The sequence below is a fragment of the Glandiceps talaboti genome, chromosome 1 (genome assembly GCF_964340395.1).
Source record: "Glandiceps talaboti chromosome 1, keGlaTala1.1, whole genome shotgun sequence".
Lineage (NCBI taxonomy): Eukaryota > Metazoa > Hemichordata > Enteropneusta > Spengelidae > Glandiceps > Glandiceps talaboti.
Genome location: NC_135549.1, coordinates 9,416,981 through 9,435,974, shown reverse-complemented (window position 1 = coordinate 9,435,974; position 18,994 = coordinate 9,416,981). Strand labels below are relative to the sequence as shown.

General features: G+C 34.7%; 1 protein-coding gene across 1 annotated transcript in view; it reads left to right on the top strand.

The window, feature by feature from the left end:
• The first annotated feature begins 2,349 nt into the window (after window positions 1–2,349).
• The window catches only part of LOC144432824 (stabilin-2-like), a 59,480-nt gene continuing 42,835 nt past the window's right edge, over window positions 2,350–18,994 (top strand). Inside the window, exons 1-5 of the mRNA XM_078121116.1 lie at window positions 2,350–2,940; window positions 15,563–15,718; window positions 16,860–16,955; window positions 17,540–17,665; window positions 18,251–18,453. Of these exons, the coding sequence (XP_077977242.1) occupies window positions 2,472–2,940; window positions 15,563–15,718; window positions 16,860–16,955; window positions 17,540–17,665; window positions 18,251–18,453 (1,050 nt within the window). The 5' untranslated portion in view covers window positions 2,350–2,471. The remainder of the gene's footprint in view (window positions 2,941–15,562; window positions 15,719–16,859; window positions 16,956–17,539; window positions 17,666–18,250; window positions 18,454–18,994) is intronic.

Sequence of the window (18,994 nt, the reverse complement as noted above, 5' to 3'; positions counted from 1 at the left end):
TATACATTGTCACCATACAGTAGCATTACATGTAATACATGTATCAGCAATATACCTTCCATATAATGCCCCATATCAAACAGCTGGCGGTAACTCCTATGTATACGAGGATTGTGAAATCCGCATATGAAATATATGTAAATCGTGTAAACCCCATTTCAACTTGAATGTGACATTCGAACTTTTCATTGATCGATCCTAGTCGATGACTGAAAGTCGGACATTACATAGTAGATTCATTGTACTGTATATACGTATACAGTACACAATATACGTTTGTACAAATTGACACAAAATGGCAACCACTTACTCTATCCTGCTGTGTTTGTTTTGCGGATAAACAACGGAACGAAACACAAAAACAAAAGAACAATTCAAAATCAAAACTAACGCGACAATTATTGCAGCTAATATCTAGCGTACTCCATTGGTCAATGTGGGTATATTTTAAGCCACAGGTACTTGAATAGATATCTATTTCAACACAGTATAAATGTACACCTCTATTGTGTCAGTGTCTATCTATGAATATAGCGTAAGAGTATATATCTTGAGTATATATACTATCCTATCTACAACTAGTGTGTATATATAATGATATATATACTAATATATATGTATATATATATATATATATATATATATATATATATATATATATATATATATATGGAAATGTATGTAGCTCCCATATATATAGTCCAGATATATATATATATATATAGTTTTTAACAAAACTATTACGCTCTGCCACTGCGGTATAGAGCACTGTCTTAGCAGATTAATACTCACCGAGTTATATATATATATATATATATATATATATATATATATATATATATATATATATATATATATATATATATATATATATAACTCGGTGAGTATCAATCTGCTAAGACAGTGCTCTATACCGCAGTGGCAGAGCGTAATAGTTTTGCTATATATATATATATATATATATATATATATATATATATATATATATATATATATATATATATATATATATATATATATATATATATATATATATATATGGAAAGGCATGTAGCTCCCATATATATAGTCTAGTAGATAGGGTAATATACATACTCAAGATATATACTCTTATGTTATATTCATAGATAGACACTGACACAATAGAGGTGTACATTGTACTTTTTTTATTCATATTTTCATAGATATCGGTTCAAGTGCCTGTGCATGATCGCTTATGGTGAACTAATGCAAGTTTTGATCAGATATTGAAATAGAAATAAATTTATTTTAGTTGTCACATATCTTGATGGCGCTTTGACGATTTTGTAAATAGCAACGCCGGGTACAGTGGGATATTGAATTGCTTGATACGAACACGAACAATAATACGATCAACACACATATTAAAACATACGATGTATATTGTAACGAAGCAAAATAAAAGAACACATTCCACACGGTTTATCATTTATTCCATGTATTAAATCACAGACAGGTATAGATTGACTGTTCAGACCAATACTAGTCACTATTGGATATGCTTTAGCTGTGTGGAAAGTTTTAGATCAACCATTGTGGCTTGACACAAGATTAGAATGTTTTTATAACGTATTGTGTAGACTGTGAATGTATGTGGTGTAAACGTTTGTGATAATACCGTCTGTGTAGTTATGTATATAGGCCTACCTATATACTAAATGAAGCAAAACTACATTGTTTATCCCATTATACGATGACCTATCTCTTTAAACATTAGTCTCAGCCTTCTCCAATTGCCTAGTATCCAGTGTCTGTGAATTCACTTTTCCTCTTACCATACAGTAATTTTCTTTCCATTTACTTCTGCGCCTCTAGCTCTGCCTGCAGAGATTAGGCACCCTATAAAATCTTCTTTATTGTTATTATTATTGTTATTATTATCATATCAATATCTCATACATATGTCAGAAAATTTTGTGTATTTTGAGCTCATCACAAGACCAGATCTCGAACAACACTTTTCAATTTTTTAAAGTTTGTATTAGTTTCGACATTACGGAAACAATGAAAACATATTTGTTGTGGATGCGTGTGTTTTTTCAGTAATATTTGTATTGCGTGTGGTTCATTTGCAGTCCATTTTCCGTATTACTGTTTGTGACTTTTTCTCGAGTTGGAAGACTGTGAGTCACAGATTTGTGACGAAATAATCGCCCCCTGCAACTGTTTGATAAAAGATTTCAGGTCACTTTCCGAATTAGCCCTTGACACAGTGTGGGAAAGGAAACGACCACACTTACTTGTTATTGGGCGAGCTATGTCATGTGACTTTCAGATGTACACTGACACAAGCTGATACCTATTCAAAGTAGTGAAAGTCAATCGTACACTGGTTCGTACGCATGTATTTGTGTAACGATGCAATAGATTTCAGTCCTATCCAAACTTTTAGCACAGAATTAGCCATTCCAGTGTCTCTTTAGTAGATTGACGTTTGTTATGTTATTATTATGACCGTATTTAGGCGACGAGCCATGGAATTCCGAGTGAGGATTTGGCTACTGTTTATTTGTACGTGGGGTACATTACCTGTTGTGTTGTGGGGTAGGGGACATGGAATTGGTCATGGCTCACATCCTCTCCGGCACCCAGAGTCGGAATCGGATGAAAGACCGCAACCAGATACAAGAGAAGAGCCACAGAGTGATGACGAGGATGATAACGGAGGAATTAATGGCCGTTGTGATTACACGAACTCGAGGATATCGTACACGGAGTGCATGCAATGTGAAATAAGTGAACCGAGCATGTGTCCAGTCGGTACTCAGGCTGTCACAACTGGTCAGGGAATGAGAGATTGCACGTACTCTCTTCGAGTACTCGACCATGTTGTCGAAGTGTTAGGCTGTCGTCACCAATGTGAAGATACGTACTTAATAGTGGAATGCTGTGACGGCCATTGGGGACCTCAGTGCCAAGGTACGTAGCTTGCTAGCACTATCATAGATAACTGCTTAGGTAACAGGAACACGGTCTTACTTCCGGATTCTTCACAGAAACTGTTGTTATTTGTTGTACATGGTGAGAATGGGTGACATCTATAGGGGTATATCTCCGATATAATTCGTACTAATTTGGAATACTTGTCGTCCAACCTTTCACAGTTCCATGTCTTTGATATGTACTAAACGTTTGCATTAATACTCGTCTTTTAAGTTGAAAATGTTATAGAGATATGTACGTGTATTGATCAGGGCGCTGTGTTAACACTACCCTGTGGCAGTGTCATTTGAAGTAGGTCGGATGATGTAGGAATTGTTGTGTGGATGCATTGTCATTTTTCCCATGTAATGTTTTTGCCAAGATAAAAGACCCAATGGTCGCGATGTAATTATATACAATGAAAACAAACGATGGAAAAAATCACAATTTTATTAACAGACAGTTACTCCCTTTTCTCTCAAACTTGGACAAAAATTATTCCAGAAATGAATCAGAATTGTGTAGGGCCCAAGATCAGTAGCTGTAATAATTTTAGCATTGAGTGATTTGAGTCCCCCCCCCCCCTAATTTTGTGCTTTTTTCACTCTGTCATTTAACCAGAAAACAACAATGAAAAAAGCACAACTAACAGGAAAAAAAACTCAAAATCACAACAAACGCTTAGTTACTTGATCAGCTACTTGATCATATAAGTTTTGGTCACATGAGATTGATATAAAATTTTAGAGGGTATCTATAAGGATTGATATTGAATCTTTCTGTCAAGCTATTCACTTCACACCGTTTGATTTAAGTGCATATCTGAAATGATTTATCTTCCCCAGAGAGATAAAAAGTCATATTTTTTAAAGAGGCCATGGTAGAACATGAAGTTGTTTTTTAAGTCTGTGATCCAAAGAAATGCTGTCAGAAAGACAATGTAAAGTCAGTAAACTCAGTACAGCATGTAGTAGTAATGAGGTGTAAATTTTAAGTTTTTCAATTGAACCTTTTTCCTGGCAGATGAATTGTTTTCATCCCACCCATTAGTTAAAGCAGGATTCATAAACAGACTGATTCAGTTTAAACAGAGGACTCAGGTAGAGATAATTACTTATAGCGACAATGAATTCGAGTGGTACATCATTCAAAAATATGACATTTAACGTTTTTGCATTATCATGAATGTGATAACCCCTGCGCTTTTATATACACCATGTTTATCTAATATTCTTGGCAACCAAAATATTCAGGAATTACTCATGTTTGTAACTTCTGAAGGACAAGTGGTCTACAAACATTTTTGTATTGATCAGTCAGACTATCTGTCATTATTACTCCTACACATATGGGCTTTTAAATATTTGATTTGCCATTCATAGTGAGCTTTAGAATTTCATTATGCAACAAATTCGCCAGAAATGTGTGTAGCAGACAATTTTGTAGTCAAGCAATCTACACTGGTTGTAAATCGTAAGGTATCACGGTAAAGATAATGCTCAGACCCTACATGTGTAGGGTCTATGGATAAAGTAAAATCAAATGTACAAGTTATTTGTATTGCATAATGCAGTCAAACTAAAAACAACCAATGAAGACCCACCTTGGTTTATGATTAAAATCTTGATTTTGATGTCATTGATTGGTGGAGCTTTAGAATAAGTTGGCCCAGAACAAAAAAATGATCCCATGTAGATCTTTATTAAGATGATAAATAAAACAGGATTGAAACATGGAGCGCTCTTTAACAAAATTTGACTTCAGTTTATACGAATATATTTCTTATTATCCCTGTATTATTGCGTGTCTTCATTTAAGATAGTCAAGTATAATAATTAGTATACTAATATTACTATATAAATTCATATTTTGAATATAATAACATAATCAATTTGAATTTAGCAGAAACGTAGAAATAAGTAGAAAGAGCCACATTGAGTTTTACCACAAAGGAAAGTAAAAGACACCCTAGTTATGTCATAAAAAGCATGGCTGAGCTCAATAAACAGACACATAGTAAAAGTAGGGCCACCAGTTGGATTTGGAAATATTTGAATTTTGTAGCAGTTGTAGTGCTATTCTAGCATTTCCGTAGAATACCCATTTTTGATGTGTCACAGTGTGCACGTTGATAAAACTTGATTGTGTAAGGTATATATGCACATTGAATTGTCTCTCTTCAAGATATATTTAGCAATGTTATTATTAGAAATTTGGAAGTCCTACAGTGATAGGAAGTCTGAAAACACCAAATATCCTGCCACCCTGGGAAGGAAGTTGGATGTAACTGCAGTGTGTGAACTTTTGACAAGGATAAGGCAGGAATAGGGTGGGAATAGAAAAGGAACTGCCTGTTTCCTACTCATAATGTGATCCTATATCTCACTTTGTCCAATTAGAGTACCTTACCCTAGGGTGTTGGCTTAGTAGAAGTGAACTTAGAAACCACTGATTGCAATGCACAGGGCAAATGGTACCTGCAATATAATATACTTTTGGCACTAATTGCATTTGTTCAAAATTGTAATATGTATCTCATAAAATTGTGTAGACTCAGAAGTGACTTGCAATGTATTATTTATATTAATCAGAATGACTGAAAATCTACCAAGGAAGTTTTAAAAGCTAGCGGTAACAAATGAACAGTATGAAAATCCTACCATTTCAGATTGCAACTTCCATAGTTTCCTCTATCATGAAATACTGCTATTTAAAGTAGAAGGAACTGAAAAACTATACCAATAACACTATAAACGGTAATATAAAGGTAGTACTTGTAATCTGGTAGGCTTAGTTAGAAATATTTCCCCTTTCAAACTAAGGATATTAATATTCCTGAAAACTTGTTCATTTCAAGTATTAAATATGATATTTATGAATAATATACTGTATTAATTAATAGCTATGATTTGATTAATATAATATTCGTATATCTGTATAATTTTCCATATGTGGTATTTAATCATTGGTGTTTCCATGACAACAGTTTGATTTGAATGACCAGGTTCAGCTTTTAAGTCCAATGACTACACATGGTCTGAGTATAACTTTGTAATTCCTTTTCCACTGAAGTCACAGCCTTGTCTTTAAGCTGTATGATTTCAACAAAGACATCTAAACTGGTTTTAGATAGACTATGCCTCAAGGACCAAATTTTCCTGATATTAATAATCAATTTCCCTAAAATCTCTCAGAACTTTGCATATAACAGCTTGTTTGTAGTCTTTTTTAGTGTCCATTGTTGTTCAGAATTGTGATGATGTTTTAGTCTTTATTTAAAGTAAACTTTATCAACTTGCCTCCCAAGAAGTCAGTGATGGCAATCCCTCGTGGGTTCGGTGTTAGTGCAGGAGGAAACTGACCCTAGGGAAAACTTCAAACCGAACAACACTCTTTCCCCGAACAAATTTAAAGCCTGGCAAATTTAATCGAACCCAAACACAGGCTTGACTGGACTACAGTGGTAAGACTATTTTGTCAATGGTTTTTAACCCCTCAGCTAACAATAACCAGTTACCCAATGGTGTATCAAATACTAATAATACCTCAACCACTGTAAGGTTTTAGAAAAGTTTGTATTCTGTGATGTTACAAACATACATGTGTGCGTCACAATCATATATATCCCAGTAGTCCTGTGCTGGCTATCTTTAAGTTAGTATCTATCCATTGGTACATATATATTAGCCTGAATCTATCTAATGAAATTACATGATCAGTGTGACCCCACAACATGGTTCAATTCTATGATAGATTTGGTTCAGGAGGCTAGTTGGTACAAGGAAGCTACAGTACTTGGTACAAGGAGGGTGCTGGTAGGTACAATGTAGTACAAGGAGGCTACAGTAGTTGGCGTGAGGAGGGTGCTGGTACAATGTACTTGGTACAAGGAGGGTGCTGGTAGGTACAATGTAGTACAAGGAGGCTGGTTAGTACCAGGAGGCTACAGTAGTTGGTGTGAGGAGGGTGCTGGTACAATGTACTTGGTACAAGGAGGGTGCTGGTACAATGTAGGTGGTACAAGGAGGGTGCTGGTAGGTTTCAAGGAGACTGGTTAGTACCAGGAGGCTACAGTAGTTGGTACATTAGGAGGGTGCTGGTACAAATGTAGTCTGTATAATGAGGGTGCTGGTACAATGTAGGTGGTACGGTGCTGGTAGGTGGTAGGTGGTACAAGGAGGCTAGATGGTCCCAGCAAGCTGGTAGGCAGGCACAAGTAGGCAGATACCACCTAACCTAGATACTATTCTTATTCTGACATGCCAATATCAAACACCTTAGAATTTGTGATAAGAGTGGTTGTCTTCTGACAAGTTTGCTGACATTACCATAAACCCCCAACACTGATATTTGATTGACTAGATCTCAGTGTGTTGTTAATGGAGTAGAATCAATGCAGCTGTGAGTGCATTTTCATGCTTTCCCCTTGGCTCAAAAAAAAGTGTTTCAAAAAGCTGAACCCCAGTGATGGCACATAATGTAATTTGTTAGTATTAATTTGAACGTATGTCTGTGATAGTGGTTTTTTTCATGTGATATTACTGGAATGTGAATTTACTATTAAAAATGGAAGACATTTTTTAAAACAATGGCAATATATTCTGATCACAAGGCTACTATGTAGAATTTATAGTTCAGTTTTCTTCTATCAGAAGGAATGATAGTGGTGGCTTAAAAGGAACAAAGATATGTGAGCACTCAATTCACAACATAACAGTTATTAATGTGATTATTTTGATTTCCCTTCAAAATGGCAAGCTCTGAGAATGTATGCAAATGGAGATGTTTAAGAGGGTAATTTATAATACTCACTGTTTTCAATTATAATATCACACAAAAAAATCAAAGATAATGCCATTCTCACTGACCAGTATTGAATCTTTTCATTCATAAACTCTTCACCTTTCGTCATGAATCACCACTCCATGCTAAGAGATTTCTGTTTTGTTGTACGAAACTCAACATCGGCAGTATTCAACTCTCAAAATATTACAAAACATTGTATGGACGTGGTGGATCACCAAAGAAGTGGTATGTAATCACGTCAGAGTGCAAAGATCAAACAAAAGCCACCAAAATGAAATTCGTCTAGAGTATCTCATAACTGTGCTCAAGCAGCTCCAATTTTCTGTGTGCAGCTGGAGTTGAAAGGGTGTACATGTAATAACTTAGGATTATTGATGATAGCTGAGGGAGTTTTGTAAATATGTATTATTTCATCATCTAGGGTAACCCCTGGTACAGATTCATTAAATTAACCACATCAAAGGAAGCGTTTGTTTTCTTTAACACTTCAGCCAGACATGGGGAGATGAATTTCATTTATTCAATGAGGTGTGAAGTTGCTATGATTGAGTATGTGACTTATGAAGTGTAATAGAGGACCTGTCAATGCCCTTAACAACAGGTGGTTTCAAGTATCTAAATATGATGTCGGCAACTTTGGTGTTGTAATATTGCTAATTATGATAAATTTACAGTCATTTGTCATCTTGCAAGGTATTAGCTGCCAAACAATTTGAATGTACAGGAAAAGTTATAACTTACCAAAGAGCATGATCAGAATTTCTCACCAGTGTCTTTTACCATGCAAGTTCTCAGACAGCCTCTCTGGCAAGCATGCCATGTACATGTATTTACATAATTAAGGATAGTCTTTTCTAGAAGCATGAACTCATGTACAGTGTACATCATAGATGTTTTGGCACATGTCTGAGACAGTCTTTCTAGATGTTCCTTTGCCTTTGTTAAAATATCTACCCATTTACAATGCATTCACACTTGTACATTCTAGATTTACAATGTACATGTGCCAGTATTGACACATAGCTAAAGTATTTTCAGATAGATACCCATTTAGAAGAATGCTGTATAATGATAAGAAGTGCATAATTGCCAGTTCAAGCCATTTGTTCCTTGAATGTTAAGATTTTATCAAACCATTTATCTTCTTATTGTTCATTAGAAATTAGAATGTGGAAAACTAAAAGTTTGCATGTACATTTGTAAATCGTAATCAAGATGATAGCAGTTCTGAAGGGTATCATGATGCTCAATTTCACTTTTTTTCGTTTCAACACTTTTGGCTTGTGACTTTTCAACAGTCTGCATGTAAGTAGTAGCTCAGTATAAAAGTAAACCTTGTCAGAAAGTTCTCACCAAGACCTGCTCATCTCAAACACTCCTCAAAGTATTGCAAATAGATCCTAAACGTCATCCATTTCTATGATGAAATCCCATCCAAATACAGTAAACGGTATGTATGCCGCCTTTTCTGAATATTGGCATAAATTGATGTATATAATATATACTTGTAAACATTGTATACTTGCATCAACAAAGAGAACTTGTAATCTAAAGGCCAAAAAGACAAGAAACGCTGTATTTATAATCACATTATCACAATCACCAGAGTTCAAACCTTGACAGCCTATAGGTGACATTGAATTTGAAAGGTCACATGCCCTTCAGATTAGAACTTGACATCCTGGACTGGCCATGTCCTTATTTAGCAATGAATTAAAAGGACAACCTTGAGTGGAGGAAGTTAGTTGATCAAACTTCTTCTTTAAGTTTTTTCAGACTCATATGACTGATCATTGTATTTATGACTATTAATCACTATTTCAATTTCTACGTACAAATATAATAATTAAAATCTGTGAATTGATTTAATCTGATTTGATTTCTTACCTCACTTTGAATATCAATCTATTTTTTATATAAAGTGTATATGCAGGAGCTAATATTTCTATAAATTTATTAGAAGGACTGGTACACCTGTAGATACATTATGTATTCTCCAAAACTATGGGTTGAACCCCGAACTGTACAATGTATGGTTTCTTCCTCTTGTGCTCAGGATCTGTATTCAGTACAATTATTTATTCACCTTGAGCATTACTGCTCATCAGTAACATACAAAACCAAACAAAAATTTACATGACTGTACACAGGAAATTATATGGAGAATGAAAAAAATGAGAAGTATATGTATTGCAAATATTACCTTACACGATTCATAAATTTCCTGCGTGTCTCAAGAATTGTCCTAATTATACATTTGTTTTTAATACATTATGCATTCATGTGTAATATCCGGTAGTACATTGAGTGTGTAAAATATGGTTTTGAAGAAACCAACAGATAAAAATAATTATCTATAACTTTTGCACCCTTACAATGGAAATTGATGGAAAGTGAAGTTGAAATTAAAAAACACTGAACCAGGAAACTGAGGTTACTAATGATATCCGGGTTTATAGCCATGAGGCATTGGAAAGTCGTGCCTTCCATGCCATCAGAGTATCTTTATGCAAAGAAGTCTAATTTAAATAACAATGTGTCCTTGGGTAACCTGACTTTATTTGAGTATATACCATAGACCCTTTCGTGTAGTGTCTATGAGTATACCAATTGTCTCAAGCTATGCATATACAGTGCAAACAGGGGCTAATCTCTGTGGTTTGAGACTTACAGAAATTGTGTACACAACTGGGTGCAGAAGAATCTAGGTCTTGTACATAAAGCGAGCATAGACAATGGACGTAACAGTCATTTGATAAAAATATCCATTGAGTTAGACCTGACATATTTTTAATGTTGAACTGTGTACTATTCAATAGCTATTCAACTCGTTCTAATTTCAACAACACACTGTCGGCATAGTCAAAGCACTGTTTATCATTGACAAAAAAGATGCATACACAAAGGTTTCTGATGTTTGCTTGGTCAACATGTGAAAGTTCTTACCACTTTCTGTATAGAGGGTAAAGGCTTTAACACTTAAGATATCTCTATGTGTGTGACTGCAATATGAAGAATCACAATACTTCATTTTGACCTGCTCAGTAGGGGAATTACGACTCTTACCATTTGATTTGTTTCAAATTGTCTTAATGGATTACTGGTATGTTAGTTTGGTCTCACAAGTGCTGTTCTCCACAGGAATGCCCCATAAGTTTGATGGCTATACGTTCTAGTTTTCATATTTTTGACAGATGAGTTTCAATTCTTTTCAGAAAATTATGACATCATGGCAGCCACCATGGCCATGGAAAGAAAATGGCTGAAAATGTTGTGGGTAGCTCAGCAGTTTTAGTTATTTTCTCTCATTTTGGTGATTTCCATATCTAAATTATTGCAGCTCTAGATCATAGACACATACACTGTCATTATTAATGGTAACTCTGTAGAAATACACAGGGTTGTCATTATGATATCAACATTAATTTTAATTTAGAAGTTGTAATATTTTTGAAGAGTTCTAAAATTGATATATTTTTTTTTCAAAAATCTTTTTCAACTTTTCACTACAGTGATGCAAAAGAGAGTATGAGTCATAAATCATGATGCTATGAATTCAGATATTTCCTTTCAAAAACAGGAATACCACATGTAGCTAGCATTGGTCAGTTTTGGTATGAACCAGTCATACTGTACTAGTAGTGCTATACATGTAATGCATTTTACTTTGCTTTCCTTCATATGAAATTCACTCCATATAGGTCCTATTAAAGCTAGGCTTGCTGTCTTTACATACAAATTTGTAAATGTAGGAAGTCATTTTGATTTGCTATCACTTTAAACATTGGATGAGGGTTGCAAAAAGTCAAGTCAAAGTAAAGTAAAACCTGGCGTACTGTACATTTGTACTTCAGAAAAGAAGTGACCTTCAGCTTCATACAAACATGTACAAAATTGTCATTTTCAACTGCAGTTGAACTGTTTATTGGTATTATTTACTCCTGTAGTTAATTATGTATGTCAATTCTAAAGAAATTTCTAACAATTACAAAAAATTACAAAAACTAGTTAAAAAATTTGACTGTAAATGTTCAACCAAAGTTCATTTTTTCAGTTGTTTGTATTTGTGCATGTTTTATCTGAAAGTTTGTTGTCATATTCTTTGTGTGAAAATGTTTTTGTGTTGGTCAATTATCTGAAACGTATAAAGTTTTTTGGGGTTTGGTATTTGTCTGATCAGTAATAATGGTTACACAAGATATACTGTATTGACATACATGTAGTGAAGCATAGTAGGTACAATACAGTACCATGTAGTGCCATCTCCCATTCATCACTTTCAACATTGTATACTGGTAGTTGAATGGTTTTGAATTGTCTCCTAGCTAGTTCACAGTAAGGTTATTATTTGCATACATTTACATCAAAGAAGTCAAGCATAATGATGGTAGTCATGTTAGGCGGAGACTCTTTATGAATTTAGTCAAAATATATCAAACTGAAAAAAAGTGTCAGATTTTTATTAGATTGCCCATGTTTTTACTGTTGTTCTTTGGAGTATATGCGTACGACATTACAAATACCAGGGTATTGAGGACAGACATTAGAAAATATTACATGTATAATGTATATGTACCAACTGTGAACTGTCATGTGTAGTTCCAAGAGTCAGTGGTATGGGTAAGAGTTCATTCGCCTACACAGGCATTGGTCTTTGGAATAGTCTCCCACTCTCAGTGAAACAATCTCATACAAAAAAATAGTTTTAAAAGTCATGTCAAATCTTTTCTATGGAACAAACTAGAGGTTAAAGAACATAATATTTTTTACCATTTTAGTCCTTCCTCTTTTTAATTGTGGGTGTAATCAGTGTGTATTTTATAACTCTATTTGGTACTTTGTCATGTTTTCTGTAATACATTTTAATTTTTTTGGTACCATTATTGCCATGGCATTTTGAATACCCCTAGGAGGACCACATTGAAAACAAGTGTTTTAAAAATACTTTTATGTTTTATCCTCAGTGATTTTTATACTTTGTATTTTAATATGTACTTGTTTAATTTTTACCCAAATAAAACTCAACTCAACTCAAGTAGGCGTGTATGATTATCTTCAAATACTCAATTCTAAATAGTGGTCATATGTTTCGTTTATATCTCTGAACCCAAAACAACCTTGGAATCTGTGTGACAATGCACTGGCATAATGACACACACTGTAAACATGTTTTTGTTACATGTAAAAGTTTGAGAACCCTGGTACTTGAGAGGAAATCTGGTAATTAAAGTTACTTACTTACTAATAGATTTCCATCCCTTGTACCATAGGAACTCAGGCAGATTTAATTTCATACTCTGACTCTGAACAATAACAATGATGAGTTGAAATGAAAAAGGGAAGTTGATACATGTAATAATGATGCTATGAACTGTAGACTAAATTATAGCATAACGGATCTCCACCAGTCAGATTGACAATTATAGAGAAGTTGAAAGATGGGTTAAGAGGCAATCATTTCACAACCATACCAGAAACTATGAATACTAATCGTTCTTCATTACAACTAGACTGTAAGATTCGTTGTGACGTTTCGCCCTCACCGGCCTCCTCTCACAGGGGTTGGCCAATGTTTGAGGGCGCCCGTCACGGCGTACCTTACAGACTACATTACAACATGAAATTGGTATGTTGAGAGTGACAGGAAAGGTGCCAGAGTACGTCTCCTGCAATGACAACAAGTTCAGGACCAGCCATCAGTCTTAATTGTAATTGCTTTTTCCGTCACTTTGTTACCATACATGCATTAAATCATTGCTATCACTTAGTCCATCATATGTGTATTGAATCATTGCAACGAATGTCCAAACTGATGGCATCCTTGCCATTTCTTGTTGGGTATACTTTACCAAAGTTATGTAGGTTGACCTGGACAATCTCAAAATGTTACCATAATGATGTCAACCCCGTAATCTTATGATATTACGCTTTTGTATAAAAATATACCAACCTCAAATTTGTTAGAGATTATAACTTTAATATGTATATGCTGTTACAGTACTGTTTATAAAACTTTGTCGGAAGCATGGAGATATCAGCAAAGATGGTTTTGCAGATACCAGAACTGTTAGTGTAGTTGTGTTAGTGTTGATACCAGAACTGTTAGTGTAGTTGTGTTAGTGTTGATATCAGTACTGTTAGTGTAGTTGTGTTAATGTTGATACAACAACTTCAAAATAAATCAGCCATGTTTTCAATACAGTGGTCATTTCTCAGGCAAATATTTTGCTCTTCTCCAGTAACAAATTCTAAAGTTTTTTTTGTTGCATATATATACGTGTATGTGTAGTACCAAGCAGCCAGCTGATTCCATTCTATAGCATCAAGTGATTTACTTGCAGTCAACAGCTGATACCGATAGCAATATGATTTGTATGAAACTCACTTCATCACCTTGTATCAGGCCATGATTTATAGTCTAATGGATATCAACCCTTGTAAGAATGTTTTATGGAAATGGATTTTTGCAATGAATAAACTTGCACCCTCAAGTAACAGCTAGGCTAGAGTGAGTTGAAGACTTCAAAGTTTATTTTAGTCACATATCACTGTAACGGACCATTCCAATGAATCATTCCCTCAAGTAATAGATTGTACATCTATGTAGGATGCACACTATACATGTATGTTGGATGCTAAAACAGGAACAATATTCTCCATTCCTGTTAGAGTACCGTTTAGCCACAAAAACATTGTAAAATAGAAGGTCCATGGTGCAAATATGTTTATTTAGGTGTTGGCCTGCTAAATGGATGTTATTTCCAGTTTCCAAAAATGACCCCACTATCAAGGATTTGCAGAAGGAAGTGGAGGCCGGAGACTTGTGTGATATTCTTATAGTCAGGAAGACAAAGTTTAGATTTGGTCAAATTTAGAACTGTTGTACCCTCATCCTCAACAAATTTAGAAAGTTGTCGAATCACGAAGCAGGAACTACCGGAGATATGCTTTTCCTACGATTGTCTAAATGTCTAGTATCAGATGTACACACATTTCAATTTGTGAGGAGTACCTTCAGTTGTATAAGAAACTTTTTGAAATAACTAAAATTGTTTGAAAGAATATCCATTTATTACTGTATAAATTAGGTGATAAATAAATGAGATATTTGAAAGAAAGGTCATATATACTAAAAATGTAACTGTTTTAGGTTAAAGGCAGTGCTGCCTGCAGTGCACTTTTATTGCATATAATTTTTATTTTTGGTGGGGAAGTAAATTTCCAAATTTTGGTACATTGGAGCTACATTTCTGTTGAAATACAGTTCATATACAAGTGATACAAGTGGGGGGTATGTTTTACTTTTGAGACACAGTGAAATCAAAATTAGACAGTGTCTGTCAATGTGTCAGGGTCATTGCATCATCTACAATGTATTATTATAAGATGGTGGTGCAGCTCAAGTGTCTCATAAACAATTTGTGTTTCTCAATCAATCTTTTTTTATCTACAAGTTAACACTTTGTACGTGATGAATTGAATTCAACAGCTGGGGGTTAATAAAACTGGTGATACCATATAGCATAAAGCTGGACTCTTGTTTGTGGTGCTTTATATACACGTGTATAATTGACAGTAAATACAAAAATGATGTAAATCTTCAACTTGTTTCATACCTTAGCAGACATTTTCAAGAAAAACAAGAAAACCACCAAGGTGTGAAATTAGTTGAACAGTTCCAGAATACAATTCAATATTTACTGGTACTGTGTCTTCACTGTGATTAAATTCCCCAGATACTATAAATGTTTTCTGACAACCCATTAAATTATAGTTCTCAGACCTGACAATATCATATATCATTTGTTTTCAGAATGTCCTGGTGGTTCAGACAACCCATGTAATGGTAGAGGAAGGTGTTCTGATACAATTACAGGGGGTGGCGTGTGTTCTTGTACGGATGGATTTGGGGGAGAAGCATGTGACAGATGTGCATCAACCAATCTGTATGGACCACAGTGTACTTCAGGTGAGAATCCCACATATTGTAGAACAGAACAAGACAGCATGGACTTTATGTTATACATGTACTGTAAAACAGGACAGCTTGAACTTTATGCTGTGTTGTTAAACATGACAGCATGGGCTTTGTGTTATACTGTAAAACAGGATAGCATGGACTTTGTGTTATACTGTAAAACTAAAGTGGACTATATAACTGCATCCCAACTTTCATCCACTTTCAAGCATGTTCTATGAAACAGCCTACATCCGCCTTGACACAGTAGTTTAGAATTAAAGGGTCATGCCTCTATCATTTGTCATAGACTCCAAACACATGCTATCTCATTGGGGGCGTTGCATCATCATCTTTTACTGTCTTAATGAGGTGTCCGATTTTTTCAAAAGAAAATAGGTTTAATAGCAATTGCCTTGAGCAAGAAACACTATACCTATAGGTAAACAGTGAACAATTGTTTATCAAACTGTACCAGTTTCTTCAGGGACAGGGTCTGATAACTCCAGTCATGCTGGAAACAAAACAACATTTTAACAGGTCATCAAAAGAAACATGGAAACTGGACAATGATATTTAGTCAGAGAAAAAGTAGAAAAGAAATTCTGTGAAGCATTTTGAGAGGATCCAAATGCCTTCTTGTAATTTTATATCTATGCCAAAGTTGTCACTGTGTTTTAGGAAAAGTTCTTGGTCTTTAAAGCAGTTTCTTAAATTTCATGTAAAACCAGACTTGAGAAACACTTAGAGACTGTCATAATCATCAAAGCAAAACAATACACACTTTTTGTTACATGTAAGGATGGCAGTAAACAGGTAAAATGACCTTAAATACCACAGGCATTTTACCAGGGTTTCCCATCAAAATTATGGTATAAATTTAGAAATAAACTTCCAAATTTAAGAGAATTCCTTCTTCTGGGTTCCCAGACCTTAGCAAAAACACTAACACAACACATAGAATTAACTTATACATTGTATGTATTAGTATATGATCATTTTTTGTGCACTATGGAAATTTCCTAAAATGTTACCAATAATTATATTTGATGAATTCTATGAACATTTCATAATTACAATATGCATTTTGTGTTTGTTCAATACTTTCTGATTAGTATTATGATTACATGGAAAAATTTTCTTTGACTTACAGTTTGTCAGTGTGTCTATGGTGTGTGCCAATCGGGCATTGAAGGCCAAGGATTCTGTTTCTGTCTCCCAGGCTATGTAGGGAACAACTGTGATGCACGTAAGTACAATGGCTGACTACACCATAGTAGTAGTATGACTGGTGTGCCACCTTTGAATACGTTTACATCAAATTGTAAACAAGCAGTTCATGTTGTGTTCCTAATTGCCCTGGCAAATACCTCTTCCAAGATCAGAGATTTACTTTTCTATTGGCTTCCAAAGCAAATATTGAAAAGATTTAAAATACTCAGGTTTTTTTGAAGTACCTCCTGAATGTCAACCTCATGGCCATCCAGAGGTCATTGAAGTGGGTCATTACAATTACAATGTTTGTCTGGTCATAGACACTGTCTGTGGTCTTTTGTCTGTGGTCTAGTCAAACATGTTGAGATTACTGTTGGGTCCTTTACAAGGTCATTCATAGGTAGTATGGACCATTGGCATAGAAACATAACGTGAGATTTCAAGGCTCTTCAAGTTGATATTCAATGAGATTTTTTAACTTTCAATAAGTTTACCTTCATCAAATTGGCTACCAAGGTTACATGCCATAGGGATAAACTCAAATTAAAAAGGAATTTATAAATTAAGTAATAGTTGAAACTAATTTCAGTCTCTATTTTTTTTACTTTCACATGTCAGCACGTGATGAGTGCAGGGCATCGAACTGTCCATCTAATTCCCACTGTGACTCTCAGCTAGAGGAGGGTGGAAGATATTCATGTGCTTGTGATGATGGATACAAAGAGATAAACAATGTTTGTCAAGGTAAGTACAGTCTAGGATAGAAAAAAACAATACTTGTCAGATTTAGATTAAATTTTGGATGAGAAAGTTAATTGTCTGGCAAAATAGTATTAAAAGTTTGTCCTGAAAAATGACATGATCGCATGTAATCCTTATTTTGCCATTGATAACATAACACTCATGTGAGAAACCATGACAAGTGCATGTGGTGTACTCTGGGTATTTGCACAAATACTTGAGGTGTTCTCTGCAGCAGTACTTACCTGAGCGTAGTGACTGAAAGTGCAGCAGAAAACAATGCAAGCATGAGTGCAAATACCTGAGTATCCACACTGGAACTCATGTGGCATGGAGTTCTGTTATTATTACATATGTACTATGTTTATCAGAAACAAACGTTTCCATAAATATGACAGTATGGGATCATGTACTTTCGTGTAGAACGAATTATAGTATCCTCATTTGCATATCATTTGCATGCAGGTATGCATTAATGTTTTTGGTATTGCACTGCAGTGCAAATATGGTTCCACAAGTATGCATGCGCACTGTTGCAAGTACATATAATGTATGTAATAATAAGTGTCATTATTGTAACATTGACAGAAATTGACCCGTGTATAGAGACACCAGGTCTTTGTGATCCAGCTGCTGACTGTAGACATACTGGCCCTAACCAACACAACTGTACATGTAGGCAAGGTTATGAAGGAGATGGTATCACATGTACAGCTATCAATCCATGCAGTACAAACTATGGTGGCTGTCCTACAAATTCCTCTACATGTCATTATGATGCACCTGGACAGGTAAGATAGTAATATAGTAATGGTAGTTTTTTATATTATAATAGCATTTTCCCACACTGTTCAGAGTGTTTTGTTGTTGTTATTACCCCTGCATGAACCTATACAGGAACTTTACTATTCAAATTGCACCCCCATACAATAGAGATGACAAAATTGAAAGAAGTATGTATAAGCTGTGCATCAGTGACTCTGATAATAGAATCAATGAATCAATGTATACCATACACAAGTCATTGCATGTCTTTTTTCATTGCTCCTACATTGCTCAAAATATGAGTGAAAAACATTCAAAATCATTACTAATATTTCTTGATTAAGCATGCACAGCTATATTGATATAATCCATTAATATTTTTTTTTTCATGTCGTTGGAAAATACTTGTGATAAAAGAGTTTTGTCACTATTTATTCTTGGAATCTTACTGACACAGTCCCCTATACCACTCATCTTTTTCCTCATTCCTGGCAACCAAGGAAAGTAATTCTCAGAACCTGAAACTGAATATTCCTGCATAGGTGCATCATAAAATAATGAACATTC